This window comes from Sinohyriopsis cumingii, chromosome 2 (genome assembly GCF_028554795.1).
Source record: "Sinohyriopsis cumingii isolate HCF-2022 chromosome 2, ASM2855479v2, whole genome shotgun sequence".
NCBI lineage: Eukaryota > Metazoa > Mollusca > Bivalvia > Unionida > Unionidae > Sinohyriopsis > Sinohyriopsis cumingii.
In genome coordinates, this window is record NC_142962.1 from 69,233,161 (window position 1) to 69,251,092 (window position 17,932).

The window sequence follows — 17,932 nt, forward strand, 5'->3', positions numbered from 1 at the left end:
CAAAGGATATTTCCTTTCGCCGCTCACTATATAATATTGAGGAGCCATCATTAAAACCAACTGTTAATGTTGAAATGTTTAGACAAAAGCTTTTAAAGCTAAACTCCAAAGCTGGATGGTTAACCAATTTTGAGAAGATCAAAGATGAAGAAGATAGCATACCAACTCTCAAAGACAACATTGACTTTATGTTTTATGATAAAACAGATTTATCTTCTGAAAGCGCCACAGTTTATTTCCATAATCACTTCAGAAACATATCCTATTCTAAAGAACAATGTGTCCAAATAGAACTTGGAACGAGAGGTCAGCATACTAACAATAGGTGGATGGAATACCACAAAGGGAGAATTACAAGTTCAAAGTTTAGCCAAGTGGTAATGTGTAAAGAAACTACTCGATCAGACAATTTAGTAAAAATTATCATGGGCTATACATCATTTGATAACATGCATGACACAATCTCATCCAGATCTTCATGTGACACCATGTGGGCTTTATGTTAACACACTTTTTCCTGATTTGGGTGTAAGTCCAGATGGAGTTGTTCATGATCCTTGTTGTCAAGATTCCTCAGCGTTACTGGAAATAAAGTGTCCAGCATCTGAAATTTAAATTTCCAAGTGAATGTGCTCAAGATTCAGATTTCTTTTGCACATTAGACCTCCACAGCAGTGCAATCTTAAAAAGGAAGCATGAATGTAATTTTCAAATGTAAGGACAAATGGCCATCATGGGCAAGGATTGGTGTGATTCTGTAATTTGGAGTTTGAAGCAAACACCAATGCATTCCATTTAATTTAGAATTCTGGAATATTATGGTAGAAAAACTACTTGAAAGGAATTGTTCCTGAAATGTACACAACACATGTGCTTAGAGGTGTTCCTCTCTACCAGTCGATCAGTGATGACAAGAAAGAGAAATAAAGTGATTGTCAAATTAATGACATAAGGTGACATTTCAAGTAATTTATCAACTCAATGAGATTGGAATAAAAGGTTACACAACAATATGGACTCAAGAGTTTAATGTTTTCTTTATTAAAACTGCAGTGGACATGTTTACTAAATGAGTTTTAAATATTTGTTGTTATATAGGCAGGTGTTTTTAAAAGTCAAAATTATTGCCACAAAAATTTGAAAGTAATGTCTAGCATATGGTCATAACAGACTGCTGTAATACATCTGAAGTAAAGTATTATAATACTAATTTGCTTTGCAAAGTGGTGGCTGTAAATTTGTTAATTGTGTACATATCTTCCATATCTTTGTTACTTATTAAGCATTATTTATAGGCATAACAGTTTTAAGAATATTATTTTTTCATCCTTTCCATCTGTCTCTTAACATGGATACGAAGATTTGCAATTGTATTTTGTTTCTTCCTCTTCTCTTTTGGAGAACTGTTTTTTCTTTTGTTAAAATGGAGGGTTGATGAGACGGACAACTTTTGGGGTTGTGATGTCTTAAATAAGGAAGACTTTTTCTGCTATAATGGCATCTCCAGGTTCACACATGTCAACCAGGGTACTGTCTTTAATAATTTGTTTGATGCTTTCACATCCTTGCCCACAAATCTGATACAGATGTTACAACCCCAGCTGGACTAATTCCAGTTAGCCCTTTCCATGTCATATGTGATTTGTAATCACTGTACATCAAAGATTTGTGCTGTAAAGAACTAGGCATTTCTGTGTGTAACTCTGTACAGTCAATTATATCACCCTACAATTTAGATATTTTTCCTTGAAACAAAGTGGCATATGTTCATCAACAGCATGTCTTGAAGGCCATTGGATTAGAAAATCTAATTGTATATACAAATAATCAATCCACTTATTAAAAATCATTCCACACATGACATTCCAATGTTAAATTGATCTGCCAAATCTTCCAGTAAGAAGCCTAGTCTCAATCGCATCAAGACAAAAAAGAATTCATCTATCAGATGCAAGTGTTTTGGATGTCCCTTTCCACTTGTAGCACCATGACAATTTGTCTGACTTGTAGCATCATCCTTAATTTCATCAAATAATGCCTTGAAAATAGCTGAATTTGGAACTTCAGTATAAAATAGTAATTTTTTTTGTCATCATGTTCAATATCTTCAAATATTAAAACAGGAATTAACTTGTATCCTGCAATCTACATTTGGCACTTTGTTTACAGGGGTGCCATATTCAGGTGACATTTCATTAAAATCACACTGTAGAAACGTCTATCCTCAGTAGGGTATTGGTTTGTGGCAGCCATATCTTTTAAATTTATTGGTCCACAATAATCATGTAAATGTATAGAGGTGTCCAGAGATGGTTCAGTTTTTGCTATAAATGGTTCTGAAATATTATTTGAATCATCCCTGTGATCACTCTGTTGTTCAGCAATGTCACCTTGTTCTATATCTTCATTTAGTCGAAAGTCACTGTGGCATGTTCCAAGGTTTCACTCTCCAGATTCTGAAATTAAATAATTATACAAATATAATTCTTTTAACAGTTAATTAATATTTACATATACATGTGTAGCATGCACAATTAAAAGTTGGTGCTGGTGTAAGTTACAGCATTTCCTTTAAGTACTGTATGGGTACACTGTTAGTCCATATTTATAGTGTAACTGTGCACATGTAGACATTACAGTGCCAATGGCAACATCAGTTTTAAAGACAATACAACAGTTGATAAAAGTCTTTACAACATCAAATTAAACTGCAATGCAGTAGCAGACTACACACAAATGCACAACTTTTGTTATCTCTAAACATCTGTATGTAACACATCACAGTGAGGAGTACACTTAATAAGTTAAATATGGAATATGACTATTTGTTTAAATGCATGCACAAAAATGCTATTGATTAGAGCTGATTAAAAACCACAGAATAAGAATAAATCCTACACCACATCTCGTTTAAAATGGATGGAGCATAATAGTACTCAATGTAGCCACTTACCGACGTTTGAAACACCTTGTTCGGGAAAACTGCAGGCACTGGATGCTCTTTTGACGATCCACTTCTGTTCACAAAATGATCGGAACACATTTGACTGTTATCTGTGTCAGTGAAATCTTTCCATACTAGCCATGACCACTCAAGCCAATCTCTACATAGTTTACATCTTGCAGGAAATCTGTGCAATGATATTATTTTCCCATCTACTTCCTTCCCTCTGAAGTTGCTACAGATGCAACAATACTTGTGGTTTTTTGCCACAGGCATTCTTTGACAGCTGATGAATGGGTAGCCTACGGAAGTTGAAGTAGCAGCTAATGCATGCGCAAAAGATTCACTGAAGAGTTCCTACTAGGGGGAGACAAGAATCCTTATTGAAAAGGCCTATAGCATGAATAGAGTAACAACACCATGTATTCACTTGTGAATCTCATCACATACATTGACTCCACATTACAAGTAATTCCATCAAAGATATGCACACACAGAGATTTAAAATATTCAGTAATTTTGTCTCAGATCATATAGGTCTGAATTCATTGGGAAAAAATAGCGCAATCACGTAACGAACGATGAAGCACATTTACTTTTCAGTATGTCCCAAGTCAGTAAAAGTTAGTTTGCATTTCAATCCGCCGTTGGTAGCCTTCATAAGCATAAACTTTTTTCTGCAAAAAGGAAGCTTTCACGGCAGAGTAAATGTGTTCCAGTCAAGTTGGAAAATGTAACAATCCATCCAATTCCATTGCTTTTATTTATGTTTGGTACTTTCTGCCATTGAAGAAAGGTTCTTTATTTTTATTGAAGATTTTAGTCATCTTTCTTTGATGAAGGGTGCATGAGTTATTGAAGTCACTGCTAAAGGCCAGTTTGAAGAACCAAACATATGCCCATTTCTTATTGTCACAGCAACATCAATTAATTGTATTACATGATTGAGACTGATTTTTTTTCTCATTTGCTTAGTATGTTTTCATATCAATTGGTGCTTCAGAGGTAATCTGTTGTCTCAGATTTCAGCAAACTATTTTATCTGGGTAAATTTTCAAAAAAGGAATTGACAGTCATTTGGACGATGTTAGACACTGTTCCTCTCTGCCTATTGAATAGACAGAGAAGTAAGATTCTTGTATTTTATTTTTTATTTATGTTTTACTTTTGTGGTAGTGGAGTGATGCTGCCTTCCTTGCATGCTTCAGAAATTTAAGAAAGGGTAAACAGACGATAGATATGCAAGTGTTCTGGTCTGAAGGATTTAATTCTGAGCGAAAATTAGAGGAATGTTAATTTTACTTACCATCCACATACCAATGTCAGCCTATGTAAATATATTAATTACTTTCAAGTGGCTGAAAATCCTATGAAATATGAGATAATGACTGCCACCAGAAATGTCAACAACAACAATAAACTTATATCTCACAACATACAGTACTCGTACTAGATGTCAGCATAAGCGGATTATGATATAACAATGCACTTTTAAGATGGTTTGTCAATATGGACAAAGAATTTGTTTATGTAACAATAAATAAATTTCAGTGCATTTTATATAAAGTCTGTGGCTTCCTTTCATGGAGCCTCTGAATTTCTCCACTCCTAACCAATGTTTGTATATACAAGTTTAAACATCCAACAATGGTGCCAATTTAAATTTAAAAAATCACCAGATGGTATATTTTGCTGTAAATAAGGAAAAAGATCACAATTTGAAACATTGGCAATGCCCTGCTTGATCTATGAATAAACTTTTTACACGTTATTTTTCATACTTTTAAGAAGGAAATACTATTTTGTGTATGCGAACAATACATATAAAATTTCAGGAGCCATGACATGATCATCTTGTATTATTCATGTACGATCTCTTCCCAAAAATGATAATATTCTTTTTGCATTTTATTTGTACTTTTAAAAAAGATTTTTGTTTTTTTTCTTGTACGAGAAAAATATGTGTATATGAAATTTTGGGAACCACACCACGACTGTTTTATATCCAAATTCGTGTTATAACAGAGCATACTATAGCGGGGTCACACTGTACATGATTAATGTTAACTGCTTAAATTATAAAAAGTAGCTTGGTTGACTTAATGTTGTAATTAATAGAATTACTGATATCAAGAAATTTGCCCTTCTTTTGTGATATATCGGTATGACTTTAAAAAATATACAGGATATGCTCGCATATAGGTTGAGTTCAGTTATAATCAACATAGACTCTGATCTGCCATCGCATAATGCACTCGCAGATTAGGGTCTGTGTTGTTTGCTGAACTGATTACTCCTACCAAATTGCATAGACCCAGATCAGACAACTTATTATGCAACAGCAGATCAAGGTCTGTGCAGTTTGCATTTGGTCTCGACCTTTTTAGCAGATACATATACAGTATGTAGAATTTCCTTGTGGACATAAAAATGTAATTTATATATTATATATATATATATAAGCTGACAGTAACACATGAAATTTCTATTTCTCTCGAATTAACTGGATTTTATATAACAAACCTTTATCTTTCTTTAAAGAAAGGAGTTGCTGCTGCACTAGTTGTTGCTACAAATGCTTCAGAATTCCAAAGGGTGATAGACTTGGCAGATAGGTAATGTAAAATGTATATCAGTATTGTCTCATGTAGGAAATGGCATGCTTGTTGTTCTAAGTATTGTGTACCTTATAAGAAAAGACATGCTTCTTGTCCTCCTTACAGTGTACCTGCTGTCCTATAGTGCACCCTGCTGCCTTAACTGTGTACCTGCTGCCATAACAGAGGACCCTCTTTGCCCTAACAGTGTACCCTCTTTGCCCTAACAGTGTACCTGCTGCCCTAACAGTCCATCCTCTTGCCCTGATAATGAATCAGATAATTTTTGGTTTCAGTACAACACTTGAGCCAATATTTCGTTCATATAAAATTTTGCATTTATCCCACATAAATAGAATTTATAAAAAAGTAATTTTTCCATGTAAAAATTGTAAGAAATATGACAGCACTGTGTTGCAGTTATTGTCCCACCACAAAGCGGTCTTGCTTGCAAAATTTGTATTATACCTTTTCAAGTCTTCTTGAAGAAGAAACTGTACCATACTTTGTTCTATAGTCTAGGGACAATACTGTCTGTAACTTAAATACTGGAAATCAAAACATATCATGAATTTTTTTTTTTAAATTATTATCTGGGGGAAAATGTTTAAATTATTTTTAGAGTGATTATTATGATTGAAGTGCATGAGGTTGATCATTCTTTAAAATTACATGTTGGGAATATCCTGCATGTACTAAATTCATGGAAGTCTAATGATACTAAGATATATTGTTATGAGTCTGTGCTCTTAAAATAAGTAACAGAAAAGAATGAGAGAGAAAGCTTGCCGGTAGCTTCTCGTGGGTCGGTGGTTCTTTCCGGGGTTTTCCCAGGTTCTTCCTCCACCATTAATACTGGCCGCCATGTATAGCCTATCTTGTGCTGAAAAATGGCGTTAAACCCTATAACAACAACAACAACAACAACAAAAGAATGAGAGACATCAAGCTTAACAAAATTTAACAAATAATTTATTTCCCTGGGATACAAAGTGAAAACAATAAAAAAAACTTAAGGTACTGCGAATCAAGTCCTAAAATAATCCAAGAACTACAGACACAAGTCCTATTTTTTTAAAGTCCTGAATAAAACTCTGTTATAGCTTATAATGTTGATGTGTCAACAGTCTTTTGTTGAATCACAGGAATGTAATTCCAGGTTTGAATTCAGTATAAATTCCACTAAATGCCTTTATCCAAGAATTTTATCAGAGCACTTTTGTATTGCCAGAGAAAATAATTCAATGATTTGATTAAAAAAGATTCCATCCCAAAACTACTGGTCATAACATATAATATACAACATGAAAGTGCTTGATATTCAAGCATGAATGACCAAGCCCTCACAGTTGCAAGATTATATAGTTCCCTACATAAACTCAGGTCACAATTAGCATTTTCTATATATAAAAAACCCATTACCGAATGGAAAATAACCTAGAATGATCCTGACGTTTACAAAATCAAAACAAAAACTGGATTACACTCAGGAAATTCCAAAATTTATACCCAAAGATACATATTTACTTCGTATATTAATAATGATCCTGATACTAAGCCCATACACAGAGAGAATAATTTAGCTATGTATTAGTTGTTTACTCAGAATATAAAAAAAAAGTCAATCAGGTCAAGTAGAAATGAACTACGTTTTGGACAAGGTCAAGTCCAACATACAGTGATAAATGATACAAGCATGTAATGAAATACAAAATTTTTAAAAATAACAAACAATTAAATTAAATATACATAACAGTATGTGATTTACATAATTAAAATCCTTTCATTTTATTTTGATCTATGGAGAAAGCATGTAACATTAATCAGCTGTAAGTGGAAGATAAGTCATGTAGTGGTATGCATTAGTATAATTAATTTAAATCATGAAGGGTTACCATGAGCATGGTTATACTATAGAGTGGAAATTTTGTGGTGGAGAATTTATAAAAATTTAAAATTGACTCAAATCACAAAAAATTAATCCAATCAAAATTTAGTTCATTAAATATAATAACTGCATTAAAACAAGGCAGACAGTTAAAATTAAAATCCCCACCTCCTTTCTTTTAAAACAAAGTAAGAAACTGTTACATGCACAAAAATACCTGGTATAAGATGTATGATTTTTGATTTTGTAACCCTTTTTTCACTCCTGTCTAATATGGTGCAGTTTTGCATGGACTGATTTTCCTAATCAGTAGGTATAAAATCTTTAAAGATCAAATGAAATATTTACAAAAATTATACAGTATGGATATAAATTAATGTTACCAAAGTTGTGTGCATTTTAAATCTTTCTTTGAATTTTGACATATCTTTTTTAAAAATTTCAGATTTCCAGATTTTATTTTGCCATGTTTTGGAGTTCACCCAGTACAGGTATTTCATATTTTAATTAACCACTTTGAATCTTTCCAAAATTGAAGTTGATTTGCAGTCAGTTGTTTTTAGATTGTCTCTGAAAAATGAACACAGCCCTAACACATATACAAATGAAAGCAATGGCCTTTCCAGGGACTCTTATTTTTATATCTTCTCTTTGATGAAAACGTGTCTTACATTAATGTGTAAATAAAAGTACATGCTAATAGTTATACAAGTTTTTAATCCTAATGATCATGGTATTTCGGTTGATCCTAATGTCTGATTTCATTTTATCCTAACGGTCATGCCATTTTATTTTATTCTAATACTCATTCCATTTTTTTAATATCATAATGGCTATGCCATTTTAATTGTAATTGTTTTGTAATTTTTTATATTATGGTTATGCCATTTCATTTTATTCTAATGATTATGCCATTTCGTTTTATCCTAATGGTCTTGCCCTTTCATTTTATTGTATTGGTCATGCCCTTTTTTATGCTAATGGTCTTGCCATTTCATTAATTCTATTTACTTTATCCTATAGGCTATGCAATTTCATTTTATCCTAACAGTCATGCCATATTATTTTATCCTAATGATAATTCCAGTTCATTTTATTATAATGGCTATTGCTTTGTACATCTATATTGTGTGCTTAACTTCTTTCCATGATTGTACGTTGTAGTTTAAGCTAATGGTGACATGTAACCAACAAGTTTGGACAGCTAACATTTATCCATGATTGTAGGCTGTTGTTTATCTAATGGTCATGTGTAAATAATATTTTTATATAGCTGTCTTTTGTCCATAATTGTAGATTGTACTTTAACCCTTTACCTCATGTTAACACCATAGGATGCGTCTATTCCAGTCTCATTGAAGCGCGTTTGGATGCCTTTACCTGATTTGCATGGAAGTGCCTTTTGACGCTTCTACACAATTCTCATGGAAGCGCCATTTGCCTGCTGTAAACATTCATTTTGAGCATGTTATCCAAGTGCCACCTTCTGGGAAAAACCCCTATTAGATACTACATTCATTAATGTGAATGACCATTATGTCAGAACACATGGTTGCTGTTTAAGATCTGGTCATAATCGGTTATTTAAAGTAACTGGTTTGTATTCCACACTCTACAAAAAGGAGACCATGGATTTTGTTCAGTACTTTATTGAGTTTTCACGATTCGAATCACAACTATGAAAGCTTAGTAACTTAAGTAAAGGCTCTGATATTGATGTTGGCAGCAATTAATTTGTATAAATTATTAAATTCAGATGATTTAGTGATGTAGATGCAGACAAAGAACTTTAGAGTATGAGCAATGGTAGCTATGGTTGTTCGTGTGGCTTCACAGACTTGATGGTAAACGAGTTCTCTCAAGATTTTAAAGCACATAAAAAAGTCTTCAGTGAAAAATAATTATTCAGCTGTAATGATCAGATTTTTTACTCTTAAATCTTTCTATACATAATAGATGTGTACCAAAAATGTAAAATGGTTAAAATTGATGTTAAACATAACATATACTACACTGCGTAACAGTTTACAGGCAGGCCTATGTGTGTGGAGTCAAATAGGTAACAGGTGTTCTATTTATAGTGCACTGCACTGGGTAATTTTGGTACATATATATCAAAGGGCTAAAAAGCCAACCACTCTATGTGGTAAAGGGTTATGATAATGGTAATTTGTAAACATGTTGACATTGCCTTTTGACCTTAGAATCTTCTGGAAGAGAATTTATGACCCACATCCTGGTCATCTCATTCTGTCTTGAATTTTTATATAAGGTAGAGGTCAACAAAAATTATTCATTGCTATCTTAAGATCAGTCACTGGAGTTACTTGCTGTTGTGTTCAGATATAATTCAGGAAGAATTATTTAATTTATTCATTGGAATTACAACATGTTCATTAACATTTTGACTTAAAGATATTTTGGGATTATTGGTAAATCATTGAAAGAAGTGCTGGATTGCGTCAGTGTGATAGATCAGGACATTCCTAACTATTTGAATTCATTTGAAACATTCTTTACTTTTGGATTTTTGACAGAACTTTATGATTATTTGGTCTTTTATTAATAATACTATAAGTTCCTCTTAAATTTTCATTTTTTAACTTTGAGAAATAAAGTATATGTTGATTGTGTTAAACAGGTTTTTCTGTTATATAGTTTAAGACCATAGTGTCATAATACTATGCCATTTCATTTTAACCTAATTGTCATGCCATTTTTTAATATTATGGTTATGCCATTTCATTTCATCTTAATGGTCATGCAATTTCATTATATCCTAATGGTCATTCTGTTTCTTTATCCTAATGGTCATACCATTTTTATTTATCCTAGTGGTCATGCCATTTCAGTTTATCCTTATGGATATGCCATTTCATTGCATCTTACTGGTCATGCCATTTTAATTTTATTCATGTGGGCATGCCATTTCAATTTATCTTATGGCTTTGTCATTTCATTGCATCTTAGTGGTCATGCCAATTTTATTTTATCCTAGTGGTCATGCCATTTTTATTTTATCCTAGTGGTCATGTCATTTCATTTTATCCTTATGGCTATGCCATTTCATTTTATTATAACGGTCATGCAATTTTGTTAAATCCTAATGGTCATTCTATTTCTTTATCCTAATGGTCATGCCATTTTTTAAAAAATCCTAGTGGTCATGTCATTTCGTTTTATCTTTATGGCTATGTCATTTCATTTCTTCTTAAGGGTCATACCATTTTTTGTTTTATCCTATAGCCATTTATTTTCTAAAATGAAAAAGAAAACATTGGTTACAGGTTCACTAGGAAAACTGTCCAAAAAGTTTCATGTACAAACTGATAATCGGTATTTCATTGGATATCTGTTATACAATTATTGCGGCCTTTGTTTTGGAGTAACATGTTCACACGACTCATTTGTCCTGTTTCCTGAGGGTTTTGCCCATGAAAATGGCTGGCATGATTAAATGGCTTCCTGAGGGTTTTGCCCATGAAAATGGCTGGCATGATTAAATGGTTTTTATTGATATACATATCGCAAATGATCATTGGTAAAAATGTTAGTTAATACATATCTCCTCCCCCTTAATAACACACTCACTGTGGTGTCCAAAGACTCGGACCACATCATAAGTGAATGTGCATATTACTGTGGTACCACTAAAAAAATTAAGAAGGGATGGACATCAATAGTGAGAAGTTGGGGAGGTAAATTGTTGAAAACTAGGTTTATTATCATGTTGGGAGTAATTGTCAGTAAATGGCCTTTTCCTAATGCAATTGTTTGTTTTGCTAAATAAGTTACCTTTATTTGCAGGAAAGAAATCTCAGAAAGATCATTAAAAATATTACTGTGAGAGGCTTCAAAACACATCAAATATGTACCAGCAAAAACACTGGGTACATGTATTATGTTGCTGTAGTTTGCATACAAACATGGATACAATCAAGTGTTATTATTCATTTAGAATAGAACTAGTCTCATTTTAGAAAAGGATAGGCTTTTATTTTTCTGTTAGTAGAATATTCATGCTGTGATTCATAACAAATAAAAGTAAAATTTCTGCTCATCCTGGAGAAAGCATTGAGACTGTTGTTTCTGAGTGCCAAAAGAGGAATAACTCGTGTGTTTAATTTTAATAATTTATTATGCACATTACGCAGTTTTTCAAATTTTGTTTAACTATCTGCTATGATGACCTTTCATTTGTTAAACAAACACTGGGAGGAAAAATTTAGTGTCATGTTAGAACTAAATGGTCAACCCTGTTCTCTCTCTTCATAAAACATTGTTTACCAAACTTATAAATCAATACTAGTTAAAATATGTACATGTATATTGATTGATTAACTGATTATTCAATTACTTGCTAGGCAGCTACAGTAAATAGTTCCTTGTACATGATTTTTGACTAATTTGTACATCATGCAATTCTTGTTTTCATTACAGGAGTCTCCTACAGGGGAACAGCGCAGTGTAACTCTCCAGGTCAGTGGTGTGAAGTGTTGTACATAGATTGAAGTGCATATTTTTATATCCTGTTTATGCTTACATAACAGAGAGTTCCTATTTTTTACATAATTATTTTCAGTGGGGGGTATTATATACCTTTTATTAACCTGTGATCGTAAATTTGGCAATTTAGGCACCCAGGTGTCTCTGTTATAATTTTTGGCCATTTGAAATGATTGTCAGAACTTTTTCAACAAGGTGTATATATCATGACTGGAATGCTTGGTGCATATCACATATACATTTGCATGATCCCTCTCTTCAAGATCAAAGTTCTGTGTCAATTTTTGCTTTTTGTCTTCCATTTAAAACATTGGAAAGATGTGGTTGGTCTAACATGGTTTTTCATTCATTGGATATCATTTCTAACATGGTTTTTCATTCATTGGATATCATTTCTAACATGGTTTTTCATTCATTGGATATCATTTCTAACATGGTTTTTCATTCATTGGATATCGGCATCAAGCTTTGCATTCAGTGGAGCTGTTGCATATATGGTCGTGAAACTTAATAGGTAAATTCATCTTGAAGAGTGCTATTGACCTTTGGCAAAAACAGTCCACATTTACCCACTTATTCCAGTGATTATAGGAAGTTTTTGTACATTTCTCTGACATTGTTTCATGCACATTCATTAAACTTTATATATGCAAAGACGGATATTCACAGACTTAAGAAGTGGGTCACAGTGAACTACCATTTTTGTTCTATTTTTCTATTTTTATATTTTGGATCTTGCATCAGCAGGGCAAATATTACAGAGCATTCAGCAGAATTTGCCTGTTCATTTGAGCTCTGATATTATGGAGCCATTCATTACCAAAGACATCATAGCAGGTCAGCAGTGCAGATTTATGTCTTTTATTTTAGGACTTGGAGGAAGCAGTGCCATGGATAGAAAAATACCATGAAAGACTTGGAGCAATTGGAGAGGTATCAGTATTATTGCCATAAAACATTTATTATTATTATTATTATTATTATTATTATTATTATTATTATTATTATTATGTTATGTCTCTGTTGTAAGAAATGTTGTATAGAAGTTTGTTAAATTCACACCTGCTACAGTATTTGGACAAGTTTGCCATGTTATGTATTTGGAAAATCTTTGGTTCAAGGATTCAGAAAAGAAAAAGAAAAGTTTTATGTTTTGTTTTGAGGGTTTTAACAGCACATTATTGATAATATCATGCTGAAGAACACCACATGGGTTCCAATCAAGGTCAGTATCTGTGATTAATGAGTAAGTCATAGGAGTTATGACATATAGGTCACAGGGAAAATAGTCAATTTCAGAATTGTACATGGTAAATATAATTTCATTTTAAGTAGATGGGGTTATATCCTTCAAGCATACATTTTGAATTTAACATTTTTGTCCTGATGTACCTTGCAAAAGCTTCAGTGTCTTTGAACTAAGCTTGATGTTGTTCAGTATGCAAAATCAATAGAAGGCATAAATTTCCACATTCGGGATTTGGCCATTTTCCCCTACTGTTCCAGAATTGGGCTTCTTTATGAATTTCAATTTTACCTATGAAATTTCTAATAATAACCAGAGTTTTGCTGTATATATATATCATTACTACAGCAACCAGTGTTATTGATATCAATGATTCTTTTATCATTTCTTCAGATTGCCTTCACTTCTTGCAGTTGTTTTCTTTTTAACTACCAATTATCTTTTTAATTTTGCTTTACCTTTAGCTTTACATAACAAGGTCACAGTTCCTATTATATTCCATCTATGATTAAATACGTGCAAGTATCATTTATACTCACTTATGAGTCCAACTACAGACAACACGGACCCAGATCTGCTGTTGCATAATGTGCTGGCATATCTGAGTCTGTGCAGTTTATTAGGAATAATCAATAGAATAAACAACATAGACCCTGATCTGCAGTCACATTATATTATGGCAGATCATATTTTGCAGTTTGACTTGACTTATAAGCAAATATATATGGAAATTTCGACAATGTCATGAGTCTAACTGAAAATTTTAATGTTTAAGAAGTTCATTCATCCAGATTTATAATTTTATAAGGTTTTAGCCTCATTTAGGTTCTGCATATTTAATGCTTGCAGCATTTTAATATTGCAAAATAAATGTGTCCAAATGTATTGGAATATATCTTGCATAATTTTGTGCCCACCATGACAGTAATTGGATGTACAATATTACCTTTGTCTGTCCATCACACCTTGGTAGAGTTCTGTTTCTAGGACAGTTTTCAGACACTGTTTTGACTGCTTCGGTGGCCTAGTGGTTAGAGCATCCACCTCAGAAGTGGGAGGTCGTGGGTTCGAACCCGGGGTGAGTCATACCAAAGACTTACAAAATGGTACTAATAGCTGCCTTGCTAGGTGCTCAGCATTAAGAGGTTAGTGTTAGGACTGGTCGGCCTGGTGTCAGGATAATGTGACTGGGTGGGATATCATGCTACACATCTGCGGCATGATGCCTCAGTACTAGACATCACTATAAACTGCCACACTGCAGATATCATAGCGACATGACTGAAAAATTATTAAAGGTACATTAAATATCCTAATCACACACACAGACACTGTTTTGACATCCATAAAAATAAATATTAATTTAAAATTTTGTTTCTGCTTTAGATCTGCATACATTTATAGGTTTGTGAATTTTTTTTTACTTGCAATACCTAAATAATTATGATTTATTCCCTTTATTTTGACAGGTAGGGTTAGACTTCCAGCCAAGGATTTGTAAAACCCGAGAAGATAAAGAAATACAAAAACAGGTCCTGATCAGACAGGTAACAGCTTGACATCATGATAAAATCAGCAAGACATGCTGTATGCTGATCGCAGAATGCTAATATTCTTATGATATGACATTAGAATGGTTTGATTGCTTACTGCTTTAATTTCAACATAAGGGTTTGTTGAAATTTTCTTTAAAAAAAAGGTCACTGTTTTGTTTCCTTTTGCACTGCATGAGTGATTACCATGAATACACTATTATACAAGGTGTACATATTTTTGTGGAGTACATACCGGTAGTAGTTGCTACCAACCAAAAATTTGAAGACCCAATGATTCTGCTGTGGAAGTAGTAAGATTTGTTACCAGATTCACAAATTTATCTACAAATGCAAAATGTTATATTTTGCAAGATTGCAAAAAAAATGGGAAATTAATTTACACTCTTTTGCCAAATTTATCAGCACTTGACAGTATCTGTTCTGTTTTTTTGTTTTTTTCCAGATTGAACTGGCAAGGAAATTTAAACTTCCACTGTGAGTACTACTAATATTTGATTATAATGTTGCAGTTGTTTCTTCTTAAAAAATATGTGACCCAATTTTAATACCTTAGGAAAGCTACTACTACCTCACAAATCCAGCCCTCCTAGGTTAAAACTTTTTAGCAAAAAGGCTAAATGTTATCTGCCCACCTATATGGTTGTTAGAGTTATCTCCCTTGATACCAGGCTTGATGCCATATCCCATGAAATATCCAGTTATTACTTCAGCTCATGTCAGATATCACACTCTCTGCAGGCAGAGATGCCTTGCAAAATCCAAGAGATACCCCCCCCCCCAATGTTTAATGTCAAAATTTAATTATGAAGTAAAAGATTACAGGATTTTATTGGAGTCTGCTTAGAATGATGTTCTTCAATAATGTTACCTGATCGTAATACCTTAGGAGAACTACCACTACCTTGCAAATCCATCCCTCCCAGATTTAAACACTTTAGCTAAAAAGCTAAAAGTTACCTGCTTACCTAGGTGGCCTTCCTACAGGTAATTAATTTTTCAGTTACTATTTGTGTTTGTGCTGAGTAGCATGCTCACTACAGACATAGAGGCTTCACTAAATCCATACAAGCAGGTTGGAAGTTTTCTACCTCAAAACAAGTTGGAGGATCTTCATCTTCAAAGGTAAGTATACTCCATCTATAAATTTCCAACTTTTATGTTCTTCGTATTGCCAGTAACAAAGTTTCACTTTGAACTTTATGTCTTCACATACCTAGGTACCTTTAGTACATAACTGCACTGGCCATGATGCCATCCCTTTACATTGCTTTAACTGTATTAATAAGTGCATGTCTCATGTGTTATATAGAAAACTCATTTAGTATAGCTGTATAATTTCTACTGGGTCAGGATACATTAAGGTTAGAATACATACAGTTCAAAGTTGCACACAGGTCACTTGACTGATTTTACCTGTATAGAACGTCATTGGGCTTTTCCTACAATTGACATAGTCTCATAATGGATATTGTAGTGTCTACTTCATAAGTATGAATAAATGATGCTTTATTTCCTTTTTTATGTGCAGGTTTTGTGTGCAATATAGAAAACTCGTTTATATTACTGTGTAGATATAAGTATAGGTATGTTTACTAGATATGATTTACTCAGTAGCATCCAGCTCATACATGTAATTACTATAAGTGATGCTCCAGTGATTCATACCTGTATAGACAGTCACAAATTGGCCATTCTAAAGGTTACTAGAATTGATTATTCAGCTTCTACTTCATACATATAGTTGCTATAAGCAACGCTAATGTGATTTTTGCCTGTATAGGCAGTCAAAATTGACATTCCCACAGGTTACAGTGGAAGCCTGCTATAACACAATAATTGGGGTCAAAAAAATTGGATCATGTTAATAGCAGGGTCATGTTAATGATGGGTTTTACAGTATTTTACTTTTTTCAGAGAACAGCACATATATGTGTATTCCTGTCTAATGTATATGATGAATAGGGTATCAACACCATTTACTATCATGTCGTCGTGGCATGCAGTTCATCAATAATGCATGTAATTCCATTGAAAAATTGCACACAGATTTACAATATTCAGTAATTGTGTCCCAGAACATTGTGTCTAAATTCAGCGTCTAATATATAGCATGAACAGAGTATTAACACCATTTACTTGCCATCTGATATCATACCGTTGGGGCTTGCAGTTAATCCATATTACATGTAATTCCATTGCAAAAATTGCCTACATATTTAAACTATTCAATAATTTTGTCACAGATCATTGTGTGTCTGAATTCAATGGGAAAAATTAACAGCAAAATTGGGTTAAGAAAGATAAAGCACGTGTACGGTTCATTAAGTTCCAGGGTCTATGAACGGTGTCTGTACAAATTTCATACTGCTAAAATTTTCTTTGTAAATTTCCAATAATTAATGCTTGTATGCCTATTCATTTGAATGACTAGAGCAAGAATAATTAACAATTAACACATGCTTTCATTGTGCATATAACTTTTACTTCAGATTTTGTAAATATCAAAAGAAACGTGTGAAAACTACTATACTAATCATTGTGCAAAGTGCAGAGAATGACTTGCATTTGTGAATTTGCTTTTCCATAATGTAAAGTATGTTTATTAAAAATAGGAAATTAATAACGAGTTCATAAGCAAACACCATATACATGTAAAACCTGAGAACTAAGTGCAGTAGGCCTGCAATGGTCACGAGTCACTTTTATAAATATTGTTAAGCTGAATGCATGTACAATTTTATACCCTTTCAATTTCCAGCTAATAAAGCAGACATTATTTACTGGTCAGCTGATTGCATCTAATAACACCGCCAAGCTCAGCAAACATGTTGACAGCATTCGTTTTTTGATGTTTTTTAAATTGTGAGAATCTTTTATTATCCACCGCATTGTCTGCTGCTTGGTTTTATATCAGTTAAAGAAGAAACACATGTTGGCTATTGTTTGAGCAACGATTGTATACAGAATTAATTGAAGACAATCACAAAGACAACTTACTGGCTTTAATCATGGATCAGTAATAAGTAACATTTCTGATAATGTTTATTTTGGCATAACATTTCAAGAACCAGGTGAAATTGTTGAATTTCAGAAGCTGCACCATGATCATATATTAGAATTTGTACACAAATTCTTCCCCAGAATGATAATAAACATTTTACACACTATTTCTAATACTTAAAAAGTTTTTAAAAA

General features: G+C 33.0%; 1 protein-coding gene across 1 annotated transcript in view; it reads left to right on the forward strand.

Annotated features, from left to right (window-relative positions):
* Nucleotides 1-17,932, forward strand: part of LOC149805110 (deoxyribonuclease TATDN3-like) — a 46,063-nt gene that overhangs the window by 8,093 nt on the left and 20,038 nt on the right. Inside the window, exons 3-8 of the mRNA XM_089947453.1 lie at nt 5,486-5,559; nt 7,875-7,920; nt 11,870-11,908; nt 12,806-12,868; nt 14,651-14,728; nt 15,180-15,211. Of these exons, the coding sequence (XP_089803579.1) occupies nt 5,486-5,559; nt 7,875-7,920; nt 11,870-11,908; nt 12,806-12,868; nt 14,651-14,728; nt 15,180-15,211 (332 nt within the window). The remainder of the gene's footprint in view (nt 1-5,485; nt 5,560-7,874; nt 7,921-11,869; nt 11,909-12,805; nt 12,869-14,650; nt 14,729-15,179; nt 15,212-17,932) is intronic.